At 44.6% G+C, this 17,708-nt stretch overlaps 1 protein-coding gene across 1 annotated transcript; it reads left to right on the forward strand.

Moving 5' to 3' along the window:
- Positions 1–5: 5 nt before the first annotated feature.
- On the forward strand, positions 6–15,746 carry POLR2J (RNA polymerase II subunit J). Its single transcript, XM_044286122.1, has 4 exons — positions 6–395; positions 2,968–3,057; positions 13,954–14,128; positions 15,594–15,746. Exons 1-4 carry the CDS (start codon positions 343–345, stop codon positions 15,627–15,629), a joined length of 354 nt encoding a protein of 117 aa, XP_044142057.1. The 5' UTR covers positions 6–342; the 3' UTR covers positions 15,630–15,746.
- The last annotated feature ends 1,962 nt before the right edge of the window (positions 15,747–17,708 follow it).

Here is a 17,708-nt window from a genome sequence, read left to right on the forward strand (position 1 = left end):
TTATGTAGTACGGATTTATTTCTTATTACTATATAATAATGACATCTATGTTGATTTGCTTTCAGACCAGAACGAGAAACAAGCGTTTCTTTTTAATTTGGCAAAGAAACTCCAGAACGTCGTATTACATCAGTCTCTGGAATTCGGCCATTTTGGATAAGTCTTTACATTGTGGATGGGCTTCATAAAAATGGCTGCATCCCCCTCTTGCTGGGCAGGAAATGACGTCACGGCGCCGTAGACACGCACGCCAGGAGTCTCTGCACTGTCTGCAGTCCTGCACCAGCGGTTCCTGTGTTGTGGACGCTGCTGCCCGGAGGGGAGTAGTCGCTCGGCACCAGGATGAACGCGCCGCCGGCCTTTGAGTCCTTCTTACTGTTTGAAGGCGAAAAAAAGTGAGTTACCGGAGACCAAACGGAGCTGTGCCATTCTGCGCCTGCCTCGCCGGGTGTTCTGTTTGTTTTCTGCAGGCGCTTCAGTATAGAGACGTGACTAGCCGCCCATCATTAGCCACATATTGGCTTACTTTCCTAGGACCAGGATGCATGTCCATGATTTTATAGCTCAAGTTGTAGAATCTGCCAAACTGGTGTAAAGGAAAACGAAGGCTACTTTCACACTTGCGACAGAGGATTCCGGCAATCCTGACACAAACTGATGGCATTTGTCAAACGGATCCGGATGCGGATCCGTCTGACAAATGCATTGCAATACCGGATCCGTCTCTCTGGTTGTCACCTGGAAAAAACGGATCCGTAATTACATTTTTTATTTTATTTTTTGCATTTTTAAAGACTGAAAAGCCACCGGAACACTTAATGCTGGACCCGGCACTAATACATGTTCAGGATTTTTGGCCGGAGAGAAAACTGCAGCATGCTGCATTTTTTCCAGCCAAAAAACGTAGGACAGACCCAACTGATGCATCCTGAATGAAATGCTCTCCATTCAGAATGCATTAGGATAAAACTGATCAGTTTTTTTTCCAGTAATGAGCCCCTGTGACGGAACTCAATGCTGGAGAAGGCTACTTTCACACTTGTGGCAGGACGGATCTGACAGGCTGTTCACCAGGACGGATCCGACACGGATCTGTGAAAAAAGGAGCTGTGAAAAATGAAAGGTGGAATCTGATTGGTTGCTATGGGTAACTAAGCCAGTTCTACGTTACACCAGTTTTGATAAATCTCCCCTCTGGAGTCACAACTGCCCTTACAATTAACAAACGGGTACAGTCCACATGAAAAGTACCTTGACTTTATAAATACATAACATATCTATATATCAAAAAAAGAGCAGCACTCCAACGCAGGATAAAATAAAAATCCAAGAAAATGTATTCACCCATGGTGTGGCGATGTTTCGCCTCTACAATTGAGCCTCTCTCAAGGCTTGAGAGAGGCTCAGTTGTAGAGGCGAAACGTCGCCACACCATGGGTGAATACATTTTCTTGGATTTTTATTTTATCCTGCGTTGGAGTGCTGCTCTTTTTTTGCACATTATATTTGGGTAAGCTTCAGCCCCCAGAGTGTGCACCCGGCTATTTCATATCTACATAGGTGCTCCCTCCAAATTTGCCTTTACTAAAAATATATATATATATATATATATATAATATTTCCAGGCTCAATAATTATCACATCTAAGAGTTTTCTCCACTGGACTCCTTTCTAGACAACCCTCCTATTGCCTAGAGTTGATACTAATGACAGACTCGGTCAAATCCTGACACTGTTCTGGTCATGGCAAATGGACATAAACTTTAATATTTCCACTAATTATAAAGCCTCATTCGCACGTCAGTGATTTTGACCCAAAACCAGGTGCAGATCTTATGTCTGTGGAGGATCCAATCCTGGTTTTGGCTCACAATTATGGTCTGTTCACACGTCCACATGTGTTTTGCGGATCCGCAAAACACGGACACCTGCAATGTGTGATCCGCTATTTGCGGACCGCACATCAGACACTATAATAGAAAATGCATTTTATGGTCTGCAATTGCGGACAAGAATAGGACATGTTCTATTTTTTTTTTTTTTTCAGGAACGGAATTGTGGTTCCTGAAAAAACGGGTGCGGATACCAGAAATGCTGATTCGCATCCGTTCCAGCCCCATTGAAAGTAAATGGGTCCGCAAATTGCGGAACGAATGCGGACCCAAGTTACGGACGTTTGAATGGACCCTTACTGATGAAAATCGCTGACCAAACACTGATATGTGAATGAGGCATAAGTTTTAGTTGGAAGTCGTAAATTGCACATCTTTAAAGGTTTCTAGGAATTTATTTCTGTCTGGAGAAATCCATACTTGCTTTCTTCCTAGCTGTCTTCAATGGTTTTTCAGTCTCTGTTTGTTCAACTTCCACACGGACAGGGTCACATCTGGCACTGCGGGCAATGACTGGCCTCAGTGGCGACATGTCCCCAAGCGACACATGACCCAGCAGTGAAGTGCTTGGGTCACATCACCACTGAGACCATTCATTGGCTGCAGTGGTGATGTAACCCCAAGCAAATCACTGCTATGTCATGTTACTTGGGGACATGTCACCACTGAGGCCAGTCATTGGCTGCAGTGGCCCATGTGACCCCGTCCATGTAGAACTTGACAGACAGGAACCAGAAGACCATTGAAGAGAGCCATGGAGCTGCGGGGAACAGGGTGTATGGATTCTCCACAGGTATTCCAGGCTGGGGTGAAAAAAAGCAAAACATGGACAACCCCTTTTAATTTATGAATCTCCTCCTCATGAAGTTATAAGCTATCTGGGGCCAGAGGACCACGTAACCTGTTATAAGACCTTTTTATCTTGGCTTTCACCTCAGTACACAATAATTATTTCCTATTTTGGGCTAATAAAAGTCCTTCTGTAACACAGTGGATACTTTTCTCAGGTGTCTTTTATTGGCTATAATACAAACTGACTATTGTCATGATATATATTCTATTCCCTCCTCTGCAGGATAACAATTACTAAGGATACGAAGGTGCCAAATGCCTGTCTGTTCACTATCAATAAGGAGGACCACACAATTGGAAATATCATTAAATCGTAAGTGTTGCTTCATTCTGCTACATGAGGAAGGTTGCTTGTACAAGGGGTTGTCCCATGACAAACACACTTATCCAAGTGTCTAACCTGCTGGTGTCTGATCACTTGGGATCCCTGCTTATCATGACAACAGAAGCCCCATGTTCTCCTGTTTAAATGGAGTGGTGATCGTACATTTATGCTGGCGGTTTATTTAAGTCTATGGGACAGCAGGAGAGGGCTGAATGGATCAACAGTGTATGTGCTTGATCGACACTCCATTCAAATAGGGGAACACAAGGCCTCTGTTCTTGTGAACTTTGGAGGCAGGGATACCGTTAGGGGATAAGTGTTTGTCATGGGACAGCCCAAGGTCTATTCAGAGTTGGAGGTACATGTCAGGAGACTTTGCCGAAGTATGGTACTGTGCAAAAGTTCTAGAGTAGATCCAGTTCTGGCTTTGGCTGAAAATCTGTGAGAACCCACCTTAAGAATGCTTTAAAAAAAAATAGAAGTTTCAATAGTTTATTCATGTCAATTAACAAAATGTAAAGTGAATGAAGAAACGAGAAATCTAAAGCAGATCAATATTTGGTGTGACCACCCTTTGCCTTCAAAACCTCATCAGTTCTTCGAGGTATACTTGCACACAGTTTTTGAAGAAACTCGGCAGGGAGGTTGTTCCAAACATCTTAGAGAACCATCCACAGATCTTCTGAGTATGTAGACTTGCTCAAATCCTTCAGTCTCTTCATATGATCCCAGACAGGGCTCAATGATGTTCAGATCAGGGCTCTGTGGGCCATATCATCCTTTCTAAGACTCCTTGTTTGGGGTTGTTGGGGTCAGTCAGACTCCTCCTGATGGTATTGCATGGTTGATAAGTATCTGCCTGTATTTCTCAGCATTAATTCTGACTAAAGCTTGTGCAGTAGATAAGTACATTATGATTACTTCCCTTTATCTGAAGAGGTTCAGTAGTGTCATCAACTCAACTGGTCGAAACCAGTGGGTCCTAGGTCCACCCATCTATTGCTCAGATGTCTGGCCAGAAGTGGAGTTCAAAAAGCAACACCTTAGATGTGGAAACACGGCTAAATGACTGAAGCATGCACAAAAACGTAGGGCCTGGTGTGTAGAGAAATGGCAGCAGGTGCTCTGGACTGATGTGTCAAAATTCTCAATATTTGGCTGTAACAGAAGGCAATTTGCAACGGAGCGGTACAATGATGAGTGTCTGCAGGCAACAGTGAACCATGGTGGAGGTTCTATGCACGTTTAAGCAAATTGAAGTGAATGAGGGTAGCGCAGCAGTTATGGGCGCTGTCCACTACAATGTTGTGGCTCTGACTTCCGACAACAGAACAGCTGATCGTGAGGGTGCAGGGTGTCTGAACCCTGGCTATCAGCAATACAAGGCTGGACAACCCCTTTAAAAGGGTTGTCTGATATCTAAAATATAGCCCCCTTTTGAACCCTTGTCCCTGTCGTGGCCTGCTATTGGCTGATACCACCAGCGCCGGATGTTTTGATCTGAACGACGGGTAGATGCAGCGGGTGCCGGGGAGCAGGTAAGTATAATCCATACAAGGGGCCCGGGCATTGGGGGTGGGGGGGGGGGTGTATTTTAGATATCGTATAACCCCTTTAAGGACTCAGCCTATTTTGGTACTTCAGGCATTTTATTTATTTTCCCTTTCATCCTCCATGACGGCATACCATGAGAGATGACCCGCCTCCAACCAGGTAGGGACAGGAAGTATAAATTTGACCCTCCTCCAGCTCCTCCTCAGTGTCTTCCTGTCCCTCCAGGTGGAGATGGATTATCCTCATGGCACTTGCTGTGAGGCCGCTTCTGTGTAAGGCAGGCAGAGCTGGGATAAGAAGATGTAATGCCTTTCCACATGAGGGAAGCGGGCAGCACCAGTGCCCTAGTTGGGTATTTGAGGTGCTGGTAGGTGTTGGGATCCCTGCTCCTTACCTCCCTCTCTGTGCGTCGGGCGTGAAGGTCCATGTGCAGACCGGACACTCGGGAGTTCCCCCGGTCGTGTTTAAGCTCCTCATCGCAGCCCTATACCTTTCGGCGCTTGCGATGACGTCACTGGAAGTCGGGTGCGTTCCAGGAGGTACTTCCGGTCTTTGGAACGCACGCTAAGGGGAGTAACTAAAATTTGCGCGCAGGATCAAGGCGGATGTCGTCCGCTGATCTGAGGTCTGCAGGTAAGAGTATTTAAAGGGGTCAGAAGTAAAGTGGCCAAACATGTATGAGCCCGGTACAGTCCAAATGGAGACCTCCCAGGGGCCGACTATTGTAAGTTACTGAAAGTCTCTTGGGGAAATGCTGTATAATTTTACTTATGCTAACCCCCTTGTACCTCTGTCTTCCTGTATGCATGTAGAGTGATGAGGATGGGGCTCAGAGAGATAAACCTCGTCCAAAAGCTAAGAAATGTGTTATGTTCAGTAAAATTACCTGATTCATATACTAAAAAACTGCAAAAATGGAAAAGGATCTGGTTCCTTCTATTGGAGAAGAATAAAGAGATGTAATCAGGGGAGATGCAAGCAGCCCTTTGAAAATCCTATGCCTACCCCTAGTACATCTGCGTCAAAACATAGGGAACCTAAATTAGGTTACTACGGGGGAGGGGGGGGGGGGTACCATCTGATAATAAACTTGAAGAACCTGAACAGATTGATAAAATATGACAAATTCTAAATGGAAACTATAAGATCCACCATAACTCTATTAAAAGGAGATTTCTTGACATCAATAGATTTAAAATATGCGTATTGCCATATTCCGGTATGTAAAAAGCTCAGAAATTCCTCCCCATAGCAGTCTTTCTGAGAAATGAAATACTTCATTTCCAGTTTCAAGTACTCCCCTTTGGGATCACCTCCGCTCCGAGGGTATTTACCAAAGTAATGCTAGAGGTAGTCTCTCACTTAAGGAGGAACGTGTTAATTCCCTACTTGGACGATCTGTTAATCGTAGGAAGCTCAAAAAGAATCTTAGAAAACAATTTGTCCATGACCTGTCAGACACTATATCAGACAGGATGGATAATAAACTGGAAAAAATCAAACCCCTCTCCATCTTAGAGTTTAACATTTTTAGGGGTCCGTCTAGACTGAACTAATTCAGAAGACTTTTTCTTCCAACCCAGAAAGTGATAGGGATAAGCAAAAAAGTCTCAAAATTACAAAGGGGGGTTTCTTTGAATCCTAAACATCTGCAGGTTATTACTACAGACTGAGCCTTTGGGGATGGGGAGCGCATTGCTCTCATCTCTTTCCAAGGACAATAGTCCGAGGGTCAGAGGTCTCTCTTTAAATCAGAGGGAATTGTGCAATGAGCAGGACACTGGGTCAGTGGAGTTGCTATGCAGTGGGTCAGAATATATATGTAGTAGTTCGTGACGCCAATTGCAGCTTGCCCAGGTACTGTAGCAGGGCCCTTTAAGATGGTATAGCTCATATGCCAGAGGGGGATAATGTCTCTGTGTAGTGTCAACGATGTGTCCTACCTTTGGTACGGCTGGACTCCTGAATCCTGGCTCACTTGCAATAAAATTTGAGTGTTGTTAATAGGAGTTTGGATGGAATAATTGAGATCCAGACAGGAGATATAATCCAACTCGTCTTTACTTATTGGCAGCTTTAAATCCGTACAAGTTACAGCTTTAGTCCTTAGGTCCCAGCAGGTATTGGCAATATGTGGCAGGAATTTATATCTATTCTGCTTCTGATCATATGCCTAAAGAGTCTGGCAGGTATTTATCTTCCGCTCTGTCTTCTACTTGGTATGGGCCTGACTAGCTGGGGAGGAATTTGGCTTATCCTGGACTTGGGAAATGTACTCACAGCTTGGCTCACATGGTATGCTTCTTCCTGAATGCTGGAGATGGCTGCTTCGCTGGTCGACCAGCTGAGGTAGAGGACTTAGGCTGGGAAGATGGATCCTGGCCTCAGCCGAGGTTGTATCCAGGGTTGGGATCCCTGGTTCTGGGAGCTCCTATCAACACAACCTACCCCGACAGGGGGTGGCTGGTACACTCGCAAGACTTCCTTCTCCTCCTCATGATACAGGACATGGGACTGTCCCACTTCTGCTCATACAGGGGAGCCTAGACTGGAATGGACTATTCCAGGCTAGAAATACTAAACTGTCTATAGACTGCCTACACATTGCCACCACCTACTGGTGTACATGAAGAATTACAGCAATTTACATAAAACTGTCATAGGAAATCCATATAATGGAAAATGCAATGTAAGATTACACAGGATGATAACACATATACACTTAACATCATGTAGCTGGATGACAGTAGTTTTAGTGACATACTTCAGGATGTTACAATTGTCTGCAGTCTGGACAGTTATAAAGGCATTGTCCCATTACAACGAAGGGAAAGACATTCAAAAGTTTACTCAAGATCCCTACCGGCGATACACCAAAAATGATCCCTAAATAAAAAGGCGGACTTCTTAAGCAGAAATTAACTGAGGTCAACGGAATGGAGCCTAGAAAAGGAAGTTTTTCTCCAGTTTACAGAATTATGGGTACTCCCCTAGTGGATTTGTTTGCCTCAGCAGAAAACGCAAAACTAAAAAGATTCTTTTTCCTAAACCCCTTCGACGGAAACATAGGAGTAGACGCGCTGTCACAAAAGTGGGACTTTCAGCTGGCATACTTCCTCTTCAGTTAGTTCCCAGGGTGCTATAAAAGATCAGCCTAGACAAGGCCCATGTGATTTTAATAGCCCCTTTGTGGCTGAAAAAGAAGTGGTTCCCTCTTCTGAAGCTCCTATAAATTCAGAGGCCTTGGATTCTTCCCTGGAGACAAAATCTGTTGTCGCAGGGTCCATCACCCCAAAGTGGAAAGGTTAGATCTAGCAGCTTGGAACCTGAGAGGGTAACATTGAGGTCAAAGGGTTTATCGAACGCCATAATTGACACCATGGCGGCTAGCAGGAAAGAAGTTACTTCCAAGATTTATTCTAAGATCTGGAGAAGGTTTTGTAGTTGGTGTACTCAATCGGGGAACTCTTCTCAGAGATTTTCCATCCAGGCAATTTTGGGATTCTTACAAACAGGTTTTGAGAGAGAGTTGCGTCCAAATAACTTAAGAGTACATATATCAGCATTAAGTTCGGTGTTTGATGAAAAAATTGCGGACCACTCATGGGTTATCTGGGTTTTGAAAGGGGCAGATAGATTAGAGTCTTTCACCTAAAATGACCATTATACACCACAAACATGATGATATCCATTACATTCCCCATATTATAATCTTACCTTTTCATATTGCTGTCCGTCGCCTATTCTCTCTTAAAAACACTTTTATTCCATATGCTAATCAGGTTCTGAAGGTGCCCAGGGGCGGCGTTTATGCGGCCGGTGCCCAGGCTCCATGGCGCTGTTCAAATCAAACCCCTGCCCTTTCACCCCTCTGGCCCGCCCTCGGTTCTTCAGATACCATCCTCCAGTCAATGACAAATCCTGCGCCTGCGCACTCCATTACCCACTAGGGCAGAGGCAGCAGAGCGTTTAATGCGCATGCGCCGGCCCGTACATCCCGATCTAGCCGGCGGAAGTAAACTGCCAAAATATCGGGATGTACGGGCCGGTGCATGCACATTAAACGCTCTGCTGCCTCTGCCCTAGTGGGTAATGGAGTGCGCAGGCGCTGTCATTCATAGTGACAGTGAGTACAGAGGCTGGCCATTTTATCAATAGGAGAGAGCTCGTTTCACACAGTAGTAAAATACTTTACACACAAAGCCAGTTATGTGCGCGGGGCCCCCCTCATATATAATCGCAGCATTTTCGGGTCGGCCAAATTGCCATATCGCATTTAGCGATTATCGCGATTCGATTATTTTTCCGATATATCGTGCAGCCCTAATCGGCACGTAGCGTAAGCGAGATCAAAGTTCTAAAAATAGTGGAACCATTTTGCATAGTTTTCCCAGACAGGATTGTTTTTAGATTAGATAATTCTTTCTTCCTAAAGTCGTATCTAATTTCCACAGACAGGAGAAAATTATTCCATCTTTTTGTTCGGATCCAAAATCAGAAGGGGAAGAGAAGTTTCACAAACTGGATGTGCGTAGGGCTATCTTGTTCTATCACCACAAATCCTTTCAGAAAAACTGATTACTTGTTTGTACGAATTAGTGGGGCACATAAAGGTCATAAGGCCACAAAGAATTCCTTGTCCAGAAGGATAAATATGGCCATATTGGAATCCTATAGGTCCTTAGGGGTATCTCCACCTAAGTCTTTCATAGCCCACTCTACAAGATCTGTCTCAACATCCTGGACCAAAAGAGTAAGCGCTTCGTTGGAGCAGATCTGTAGGGCAGTGACGTGGTCAAGCCCTCACACGTTTACTAAACATTGCAGGGTAGATACTAGGGCTATTCAGGAGCTTCCCTTTGGTAGGAAGATGATGCAGCCATAGTCCCTCCCTAAATAAGAATTAATCTGTTATTTCATGGTATGCCGTTATGGATGATGAAAGGGAAAAACAATGTTACTTACTAGTAATTTTCCTTTTCATGAATCCTCCATGACTGCATGCCCCCCCCCCCCCTAAAAAAATAATAATAAAGTTCTATATATTGGTATAGGATTGTGTATAGGTGAAGGTATAGAGAAACAAGTAAATAACAGGGCTGTCATCTGGTCCTTTTCTGCTATGAGCAAGGAAGATAAACCGCACTTGGATTCGGGTAACTTAAAGTCCAAAACAGAAAATGAAGATCCAGCTCAATCTCTCAAAGGTTCAACGGTACTTTATTTGTGCGGTTAAAAATTATACATCCTGTGCAACCAGTCTTAGTCTACGCGTTTTGGGCTTTCCGGTATATAAGCCCTTATTCATGACAGGCTAAAGACATAACTAAACGCAGCATATAAAGTGGGTCAACACCTGTGCCCCTGGTTGGGCTGTCATGTGACCCAAATGAGATGCTGCCATTCACATGCATCAACTCTTCAATTTAAAAGTTTTATACAAGCCCTCTGTACCAACCTGCTTGCACTATCCCCTGCTTCTAATACAAGAGTCCACATCTGTGCAGTTCCATCTGGCACGGATCATCTCACCCTTGGGCATATTATGTAAGGTATGTGATGGGTGACAAGAGGATCCGTGTAATATGGTGTTACCTGCTAAAGGTTTTCTGACGGTAGATGTACATATAGCAGCGGTGGCGGGGTCCCCCCTTAGGTGCAAATCCAGAAAAAACACTGGACGTGGTTCATGGTGGATACTAAAGGAAATAGTTTCCAAACAGTAATTGAGGTATTGGGTGAAAGGCGGTATGGTTTTTCTGGATTTGTGCCAAATAGTGTGTCTGTGGCCGGCTTACCATTTGCGGTAACCCATGGTGGAGACGCGTCCAGTATGCAAGTGCAGGGCATTGAGAGGGTTAAAGCACCAGAGGAGGTGACTACAAGAGGAAACTTCTTAACAGGGAATCCTTCTGGATTTTTCAGTTGGACAGCCGTCAGCCTGAGGGACTCAAAAGATTGGATTTGATACTACAGCAATAATGGGATGCGATAGTGATGTATATTTCCCCACTCTAGATGTTCTTTTGTGTCGAACATTGATGTATTTTTAGCAGATGGATTGTATCACTTTTAAATTGAAGAGTTGATGCATGTGAATGGCAGCATCTCATTTGGGTCACATGACAGCCCAACCAGGGGCACAGGTGTTGACCCACTTTATATGCTGCGTTTAGTTATGTCTTTAGCATGTCATGAGTAAGGGCTTATATACCGGAAAGCCCGAAACGCATAGACTAAGACTGGTTGCACTGGATGTATAACTTTTAACTGCACAAATAAAGTACCGTTGAACCTTTGCGAGATTGAGCAGGATCTTAGTTTTCTGTTTAGGACTTCCTAGGTGAAGGTATGTATTGGTATGGAAAAAAAGACTCTAGGCTGTCGGTTCAGAAAGACACTGAGGAGAAGCCGGGGGAGGGTCAAATTTCTTCTTCCTGTCCCTACCTGGTTGGAGGCGGGTCCTCTCTCAGGGTATGCTGTCATGGAGGATTCGTGAAAAGGAAAGTAAGGCTACTTTCACACTAGCGTTCGATCGGATCCGTTCTGAACGGATCCGATCATAATAATGCAGACGGAGGCTCCGTTCAGAACGGATCCGTCTGCATTATTTTAGCATATAACAGCTAAGTGTGAAAATAGCCTCGTACGGATCCGTCCAGACTTTCAATGTAAAGTCAATGGGGGACGGATCCGCCTGAAGATTGAGCCATATTGTGGCATCTTCAAACGGATCCGTCCCCATTGACTTACATTGTAAGTCTGGACGGATCCGCACGGCCAGGCGGACACCCGAACGCTGCAAGCAGCGTTCAGCTGTCCGCCTGTCCGTGCGGAGGCGAGCGGAGCGGAGGCTGAACGCCGCCAGACTGATGCAGTCTGAGCGGATCCGCTCCATTCAGACTGCATCAGGGCTGGACGGAGGCGTTCGGGTCCGCTCGTGAGCTCCTTCAAACGGAGCTCACGAGCGGACCAGCGAACGCTAGTGTGAAAGGAGCCTAAGTAATGTATTTTTTTGATCTCTCCCCCCCCCCCCCCCCCCCCCCAAATCTCTGCTTTAAAAAAAAAAACATAATCTGACAGTGAGAGCAGGGAACCAGCTGTATAATACGCAAGTGATGATGCAAGCACAAGTCCTGAGTCTGACTTCACCATCAATACTATCAGCAATTTTTCAAGTTACAGGCCCGAAAACTGAGGCACTAAATTGTCATAGAAAGCTTGTGTAGATCCATGATGCACAGCCTAGCCGGATATCTCTAGCTCGCTCTCTAGCTCTCTCCTTAATTTATGTGTGAACGTGGCAATCTCTTCCTTTACCCGATAAACCTGTACATTTTGAAGAAAGATTTCAGTGAGTGGCCAAGGTAGCAAGGGTTGAGTCGTGGATCCTTCTCCCTGTCAAGCTGTCGCGTACACACAAGGCCATTGGGCCATCTTGACAAAATCTACGTGTTTTATCCATTTTTAACTGTGCTCGGCCAACCTAAATCTGTTTAAAGCGAACCTTTCACCTCAATTTCACTTAATAAACTAGCAACAGTACCTTATAGATCATCTTCAGTGTGTTCTTATACATCCTTGTGCCGCTTTCATGCGCTGTATATGCCTGAAAAAGTCTTATAAAGTAATCATTTCCTGCTCCAACAGTCACGCTAGAAGTCAAGGGGGTAGCCCTTCCCTCACTTCAGGCTGTACCTCCCCTGCCCTAACCCTGCCTCTATGCACTGTAATGGACACCCGGCTCAGTGGCCAGGACCGTGCTTGTACAGGCTGCGAATGCGCCGCACGATCCCTTCTATTGCGCGGACTCAAGCGCGATCCTGTAATTGATCGCGCTTGTGTCCGCGCGGCGAATGAGGAGGGCGGCGCATGCGCAGCCTGTACAAGCGCAGTCCCTGCGACTGAGCCAGGTGTCAGTTACACTACAGAGAGGCGGGGTTAGGGCAGGGGAGGTACAGCCTGAAGTGAGGGAAGGGCTACCTCCTTGACTTCTAGCGTGACTGTTGGAGCAGGAAATTATTACTTTATAAGACTTTTTTTTCAGGCATAAAAGCGGCACAAGGATGTATACGAACACACTGAAGATGATCTATAAGGTACTGTTGCTAGTTTATTAAGTGAAATTGAGGTGAAAGGTTCGCTTTAAACACTTCTGGAGTCTAGTAGGTTGCGTTACCTGGATGTGTTCTGATGGCAGCAGGAGCAGCTACATGTAAAGACTTGCAGCTGCCCAGGATCATGTATACCTGTAATACATGCTTGACTTCTACCCAGGACAATCATTTTTTGACTACCCGATCCCTGGCATGTGCTTTTTATGGTGTGCAGTTGTTACTTGTGTTGATTCCCATTCCCTCGGAAATAAAGGTACTTATGAACAAGCCAAGGATCTCGGCTTCTAGTAGGACACACTGCTCTTAAAGGGATCCTGTCACCAGGATTTTGCGCATAGAGCTGGGGACATGGGCTGCTAGATGGCCGCTAGCACATCTGCAGTACCCAGGTCCCATATCTCTGTGTGCTTTTATTGTGTTTAAAAAACTGTTTTGATCCATATGCAAATGACCGGAGATGAGTCAAGCGGAAAGGAGCCCAGCACCGCCCCGCGTCCTCCGAATCTCCTCCTTGCTGGCTGATGTCACAGAGCTGGAGCGCCGAAATCTCGCGATGCGCGAGCTAGCGCATGCGCAGTGTCGACATCATGTTCATTCCCTGTACTGGCATCAGCACAGGGAACGAACTACGCATGCGCTAGCTCGCGCATCGCGAGATTTCGGCGCTCCAGCTCTGTGACATCAGCCAGCAAGGAGGAGATTCGGAGGACGCGGGGCGGTGCTGGGCTCCTTTCCGCTTGACTCCTCTCCGGATACAGGACTCATATCAGGTCATTTAACACAATAAAAGCACACAGAGCTATGGGGACTGGGTACTGCAGATGTGCTAGCAGCCCATGTCCTCAGCTCTATGCAAAAAATCCTGGTGACAGGTTCCCTTTAACTATCAGTTACTGCTGGACACCATTCAGACTGTTTGGTGTTATATGCTAAGTGCTCCTATTTGATCAGTTGTATCATATGTAGTGACCTGTATTAGAGGAAGCGGTAATGTCACATGCTGTGAAACCTCTCCAAAAGATCACCTCTTTTTTTAAAAGACCACCATGACCCAGATATAGATCAGCTTTCCTTTAGATCCGATTGTTTCAAGAAGACCACTCCCTAGAAGATATTTAGGGTGGTCATCTCGGAGAGGTTTTATTACATAATGTTCTTGCCCTGCTTGTGTACTGTATAATGTATAAGTGTATGCTGTATTCTTTTTTTGCAGGCAGCTGTTGAAGGACCCTCAGGTGCTCTTTGCTGGATACAAAGTACCACATCCCCTGGAACATAAAATTGTTATAAGAGTTCAGACGACACCAGAATACAGTCCTCAGGAGGCATTTACCAATGCCATCACAGATTTGATCAGTGAGCTATCCCTGTTGGAAGAAAGATTTAGGGTGAGTACTGGACTAAAGGAATGGTCTTTTTTTCCAGTAATCGTTGTCAGTATTTAGCTATATGTTTGTTCATCTTTCCTACCAGTTTTACATCCCGTTTATGCTCAGTAGCTAGCACTGTATAAAATGTTGTTGTTCCAATAGACTTAAAAAAAAAATAATAAAAAAAATAAATGCAAATAGTCAGGGCATCCAAAGATTTTAAATGCTATAAACAAAAAAAATGAACCAATTAAAAAACTAAAATAACTTGTGTGTACCGATAACATCTGGAGGTGTTTTTTTTTTTTTTTTTTTTTTACCAAAAGTGTTAAAAAGTGGTCATACTCATAGCAAACATTAAAAAAAAGAAAAATTAATACCCTTTGCTTGCCCCTCTGTGCCCCAATGCACTTTTTGCACCCAGTATGCTAATACTGAGCATCGGTAGGAGACGCCAGGGTTTCTCAGCGGGCGTCTCCTTCTCCCTGGCTGTGCCGTTATCCAGTCACAGCTAGCTAGGTAGAAAAAAGCTCACCTACTCCCTGGCTGTGACTCTCTCCGCTGCAATTGGATCGCGGCACAGCCAGGGAGAAGCCCTGGCGTCTCCTCCCTGTACTGATGCTCAGTATTAACATACTGGGTGCTAAAGCTGCAGGGGGCACAGCAGGGCAAGTGACAGGTATTTGAAATAAACAGCAATGATGGCAGCAGCAGAGTGCACACCTCAAGTAAACTAAAAAAAAAAAAAACACATGAAAGGTCCTCTTTAAAGGAGTGTCTGGTTAATAAAAGGTAAATACCCTGCTGGGGATTTGTAAGTTAACAGAGTGGGTCCCCTGCCCATAGCAGCTACAAAGCATGTCTCTTGTTCTGGGGGGATGTGATATGTCTGTGCAATACACAGACAGACCATTGATTTCAATGGAAACTGTGTAATGCGGAATTCCCCTGCAGAGGTATTGTGCACTTGCTGCTGGTAATTCTCACACAACACATCGGATCGCTGGGGCTTCTAACAGGATTTACCTTTTTTCCAGTTTGATTCACTACAATAAAACATGTGAGCTTGGTCCTGTATATAATAGATGTCTATGTAAGTCATTTTGTATTAGAGGGGTTATCCAAGACTATAAAATGCTCCCCCATACGCCGGGCCCCTCACAATGAATATACTTGCCTTTTCATCCGCGCACGAGGAGGACAAGGAGCGGCTCGGGGAGCCGGGTAAGTATATTCGTTGTGATGGGCCCGGCATATGGGGGAGCATTTTATAGTCTTGGATAACCCCTTTAATAACTTCTGTTCATTCAGTTGCGTTCTAAAGATGTGTTTTATTTTTTTTGTTTTTTGTGTTTTTTTTTTACAACTTGTTGAAATTCACTGCTGTAGTAATGTGGTTTTATGAATACAGGTTTACACTGACTATTAATAAAAAATAATAATCTGTTATTACTTACATTTTTCCATGTCTTCCTTTCTTCAGGTTGCCATTAAGGATAAACAAGAGGGAATTGAATAAATCTGGAGAAGGTTTCCTCTGCTGTAACGTTGCCGGAGCTTCAACATTTCCCTTTTCTGTAGGGAGCTAATATGAATAGTGTTTTTGTTTTTTTAAAATAAAGTAACTTTAATGTTGTGCTTGAGCTTTTATTCTTCCGTATACTGAATAGTACAGCACACCGTTCCTTATACAGGTGCTCTGTGGAAGGATACCTCCAGCCAGAGAGGGGGCTGCAGGCCCAGTGTGTTGGATGCAAAGTTTAATGGGATTTACTTAATGGCTTTCCAACATATAATATGCAGGAATGTTTCATTCAAAGATTTCAATGGCAGGCAAGCTTAAAGGGGTTGTCCCTTATGGACATTTATAGCGTATTGATAGGTTATAAATGTTCAATAGAATGTGTCTCCTGTGGGACTCGTGCCCCTTTAAGAACCAGACCCTCTCATGAATGGAGAGTTATCTTACAAGCTGTATTTAAATAGAAGCGGTCAGTAGTTCTGGCTGGTGGAAGTCGAGTCAGGCCATACATTTCCCCTGCAGCGGTGACAAACCTCAAGACCTCTCCGATCCACTGTCTGTGGTCTAATTTCTTTAATTAGATTACAGTTTTGTCAGCTACAGGAAAATGCTAGGTCTGAATAAACTGTGAAAAATACAGAAGTGGTTGGATCAGCTCACCCATCCAAACTACTATAGGACGCAGTGCACGATACAACAGGGCTGGCTCCCCGGGATTAAGGCGATAAATGGAAAACGCTGTAAAGTCTTTATTCAATCTTTGAACACGTATGCTTATGCATTTCAGGTGCAGATGCAGTCCTCGTCGTAAAACTTAGTTGCCACAATGTTTAAAGGATAACTGTCACATTTAGACCCTAATTTCAATTTTCATATATGTAGTTACTAATAACATGATATTCCAGAATCAGTTACTATTAGACTGACTTACTCCATATTTAATAAGATTCAGCCCTTAGCAACCAGTCTGCATAAAACTGCAATTTCTCTATTCAGTTAAGATGGCCGCCACTGCCCTCACCCTGAGGCTAATCCCGCCTGCCCTCACTAGCCAGTAACAATAGCCCCCCAAAAGTGTCAGTAACCACAGCCCTCCCCCTAAAGGGTTAATCTCCTGCAGCACAAAGGGGCCCTCTTACCACATGTTGCTTTCATTTATACACTGAGCAGATGGCAGATCTCCCTTCCCTGGTCTGCGCTGCACCAACTCTGCATCCTCCAGCTCTGCTGAGTGAGGGAGCGTCTGCCAAGCGCAGGGACAGGGAGAAGTGCACACAGCCCAGGCACTGTTATCAGCTGCTGGGGAGGACCTGGCTTTAATCATTTACTTACAGTCCCTGGCTGTCAGTAATCTGACCTTGCACGCTGCGCGCTTCTGCGTCCTCTGTCCGTCAACAGATAGACGGACCCTGCCTAGCAACCTTATTTTAAGCAGAGGTAAAAGTAGGCAGTACAGGGAACAAAACTGTGGAATTAAGGGGTAATTGAATACACAGTGAAAAGTTGAAATAGGGCCACCAAGGAGATATTAATCACCACAATCCAATACTCCCAAAAATATATAAAAATACGACAGTTCTACTTTAAGTACATGAGCATGCTGGCAAAAGGGGTTATCCCATGTGTAATGTAAAAAATGGAAATCGGACATCGTATATTACATAGCAGTCTCTTTCTAACAAACTGAGAACCATCGCTGAACCCCACGTGGATTTAGAGAGATCTCCATTTATTTCTACAACTAGTTCTGCTAGATTTTAATTAAAGCTGGCAGCTCAGGGGGGCATGCCCTTTCTGACACAGCAGGTAGAAGTTAGTTGGAACCAAGCATGTACGTCAACCTCAGTCACCTGGACAGAGAATTTGTAAAAAGGGGCAAAGAGCAGGTGCCGCTATACAGATTGATTTCAGTGAATGTTTAATTACATGCAATTACAAAAGTGTTCAGATCCAAGTGCTGGTTTGAAAAAATGTAAAAAAAATAATTTTGTGGGACAACACCCTTGAAGGTTGCAGAAACCTTTAAAACTACTACACAATTTATGGTAACTAAGCCTGATACCCCATACCCAGTGG

Source organism: Bufo gargarizans, chromosome 3, assembly GCF_014858855.1.
Source record: "Bufo gargarizans isolate SCDJY-AF-19 chromosome 3, ASM1485885v1, whole genome shotgun sequence".
Taxonomy (NCBI): Eukaryota; Metazoa; Chordata; class Amphibia; order Anura; family Bufonidae; genus Bufo; species Bufo gargarizans.

Bases quoted from the DNA above. Each gene is read 5' to 3' on its own strand.
- POLR2J (XM_044286122.1), top strand. From the start codon at position 343: ATGAACGCGCCGCCGGCCTTTGAGTCCTTCTTACTGTTTGAAGGCGAA. The intron at 396-2,967 runs GTGAGTTACCGG...CCTCCTCTGCAG, and splicing joins CTGTTTGAAGGCGAAAAAAA to GATAACAATTACTAAGGATA. The intron at 14,129-15,593 runs GTGAGTACTGGA...TCCTTTCTTCAG, and splicing joins TGTTGGAAGAAAGATTTAGG to GTTGCCATTAAGGATAAACA.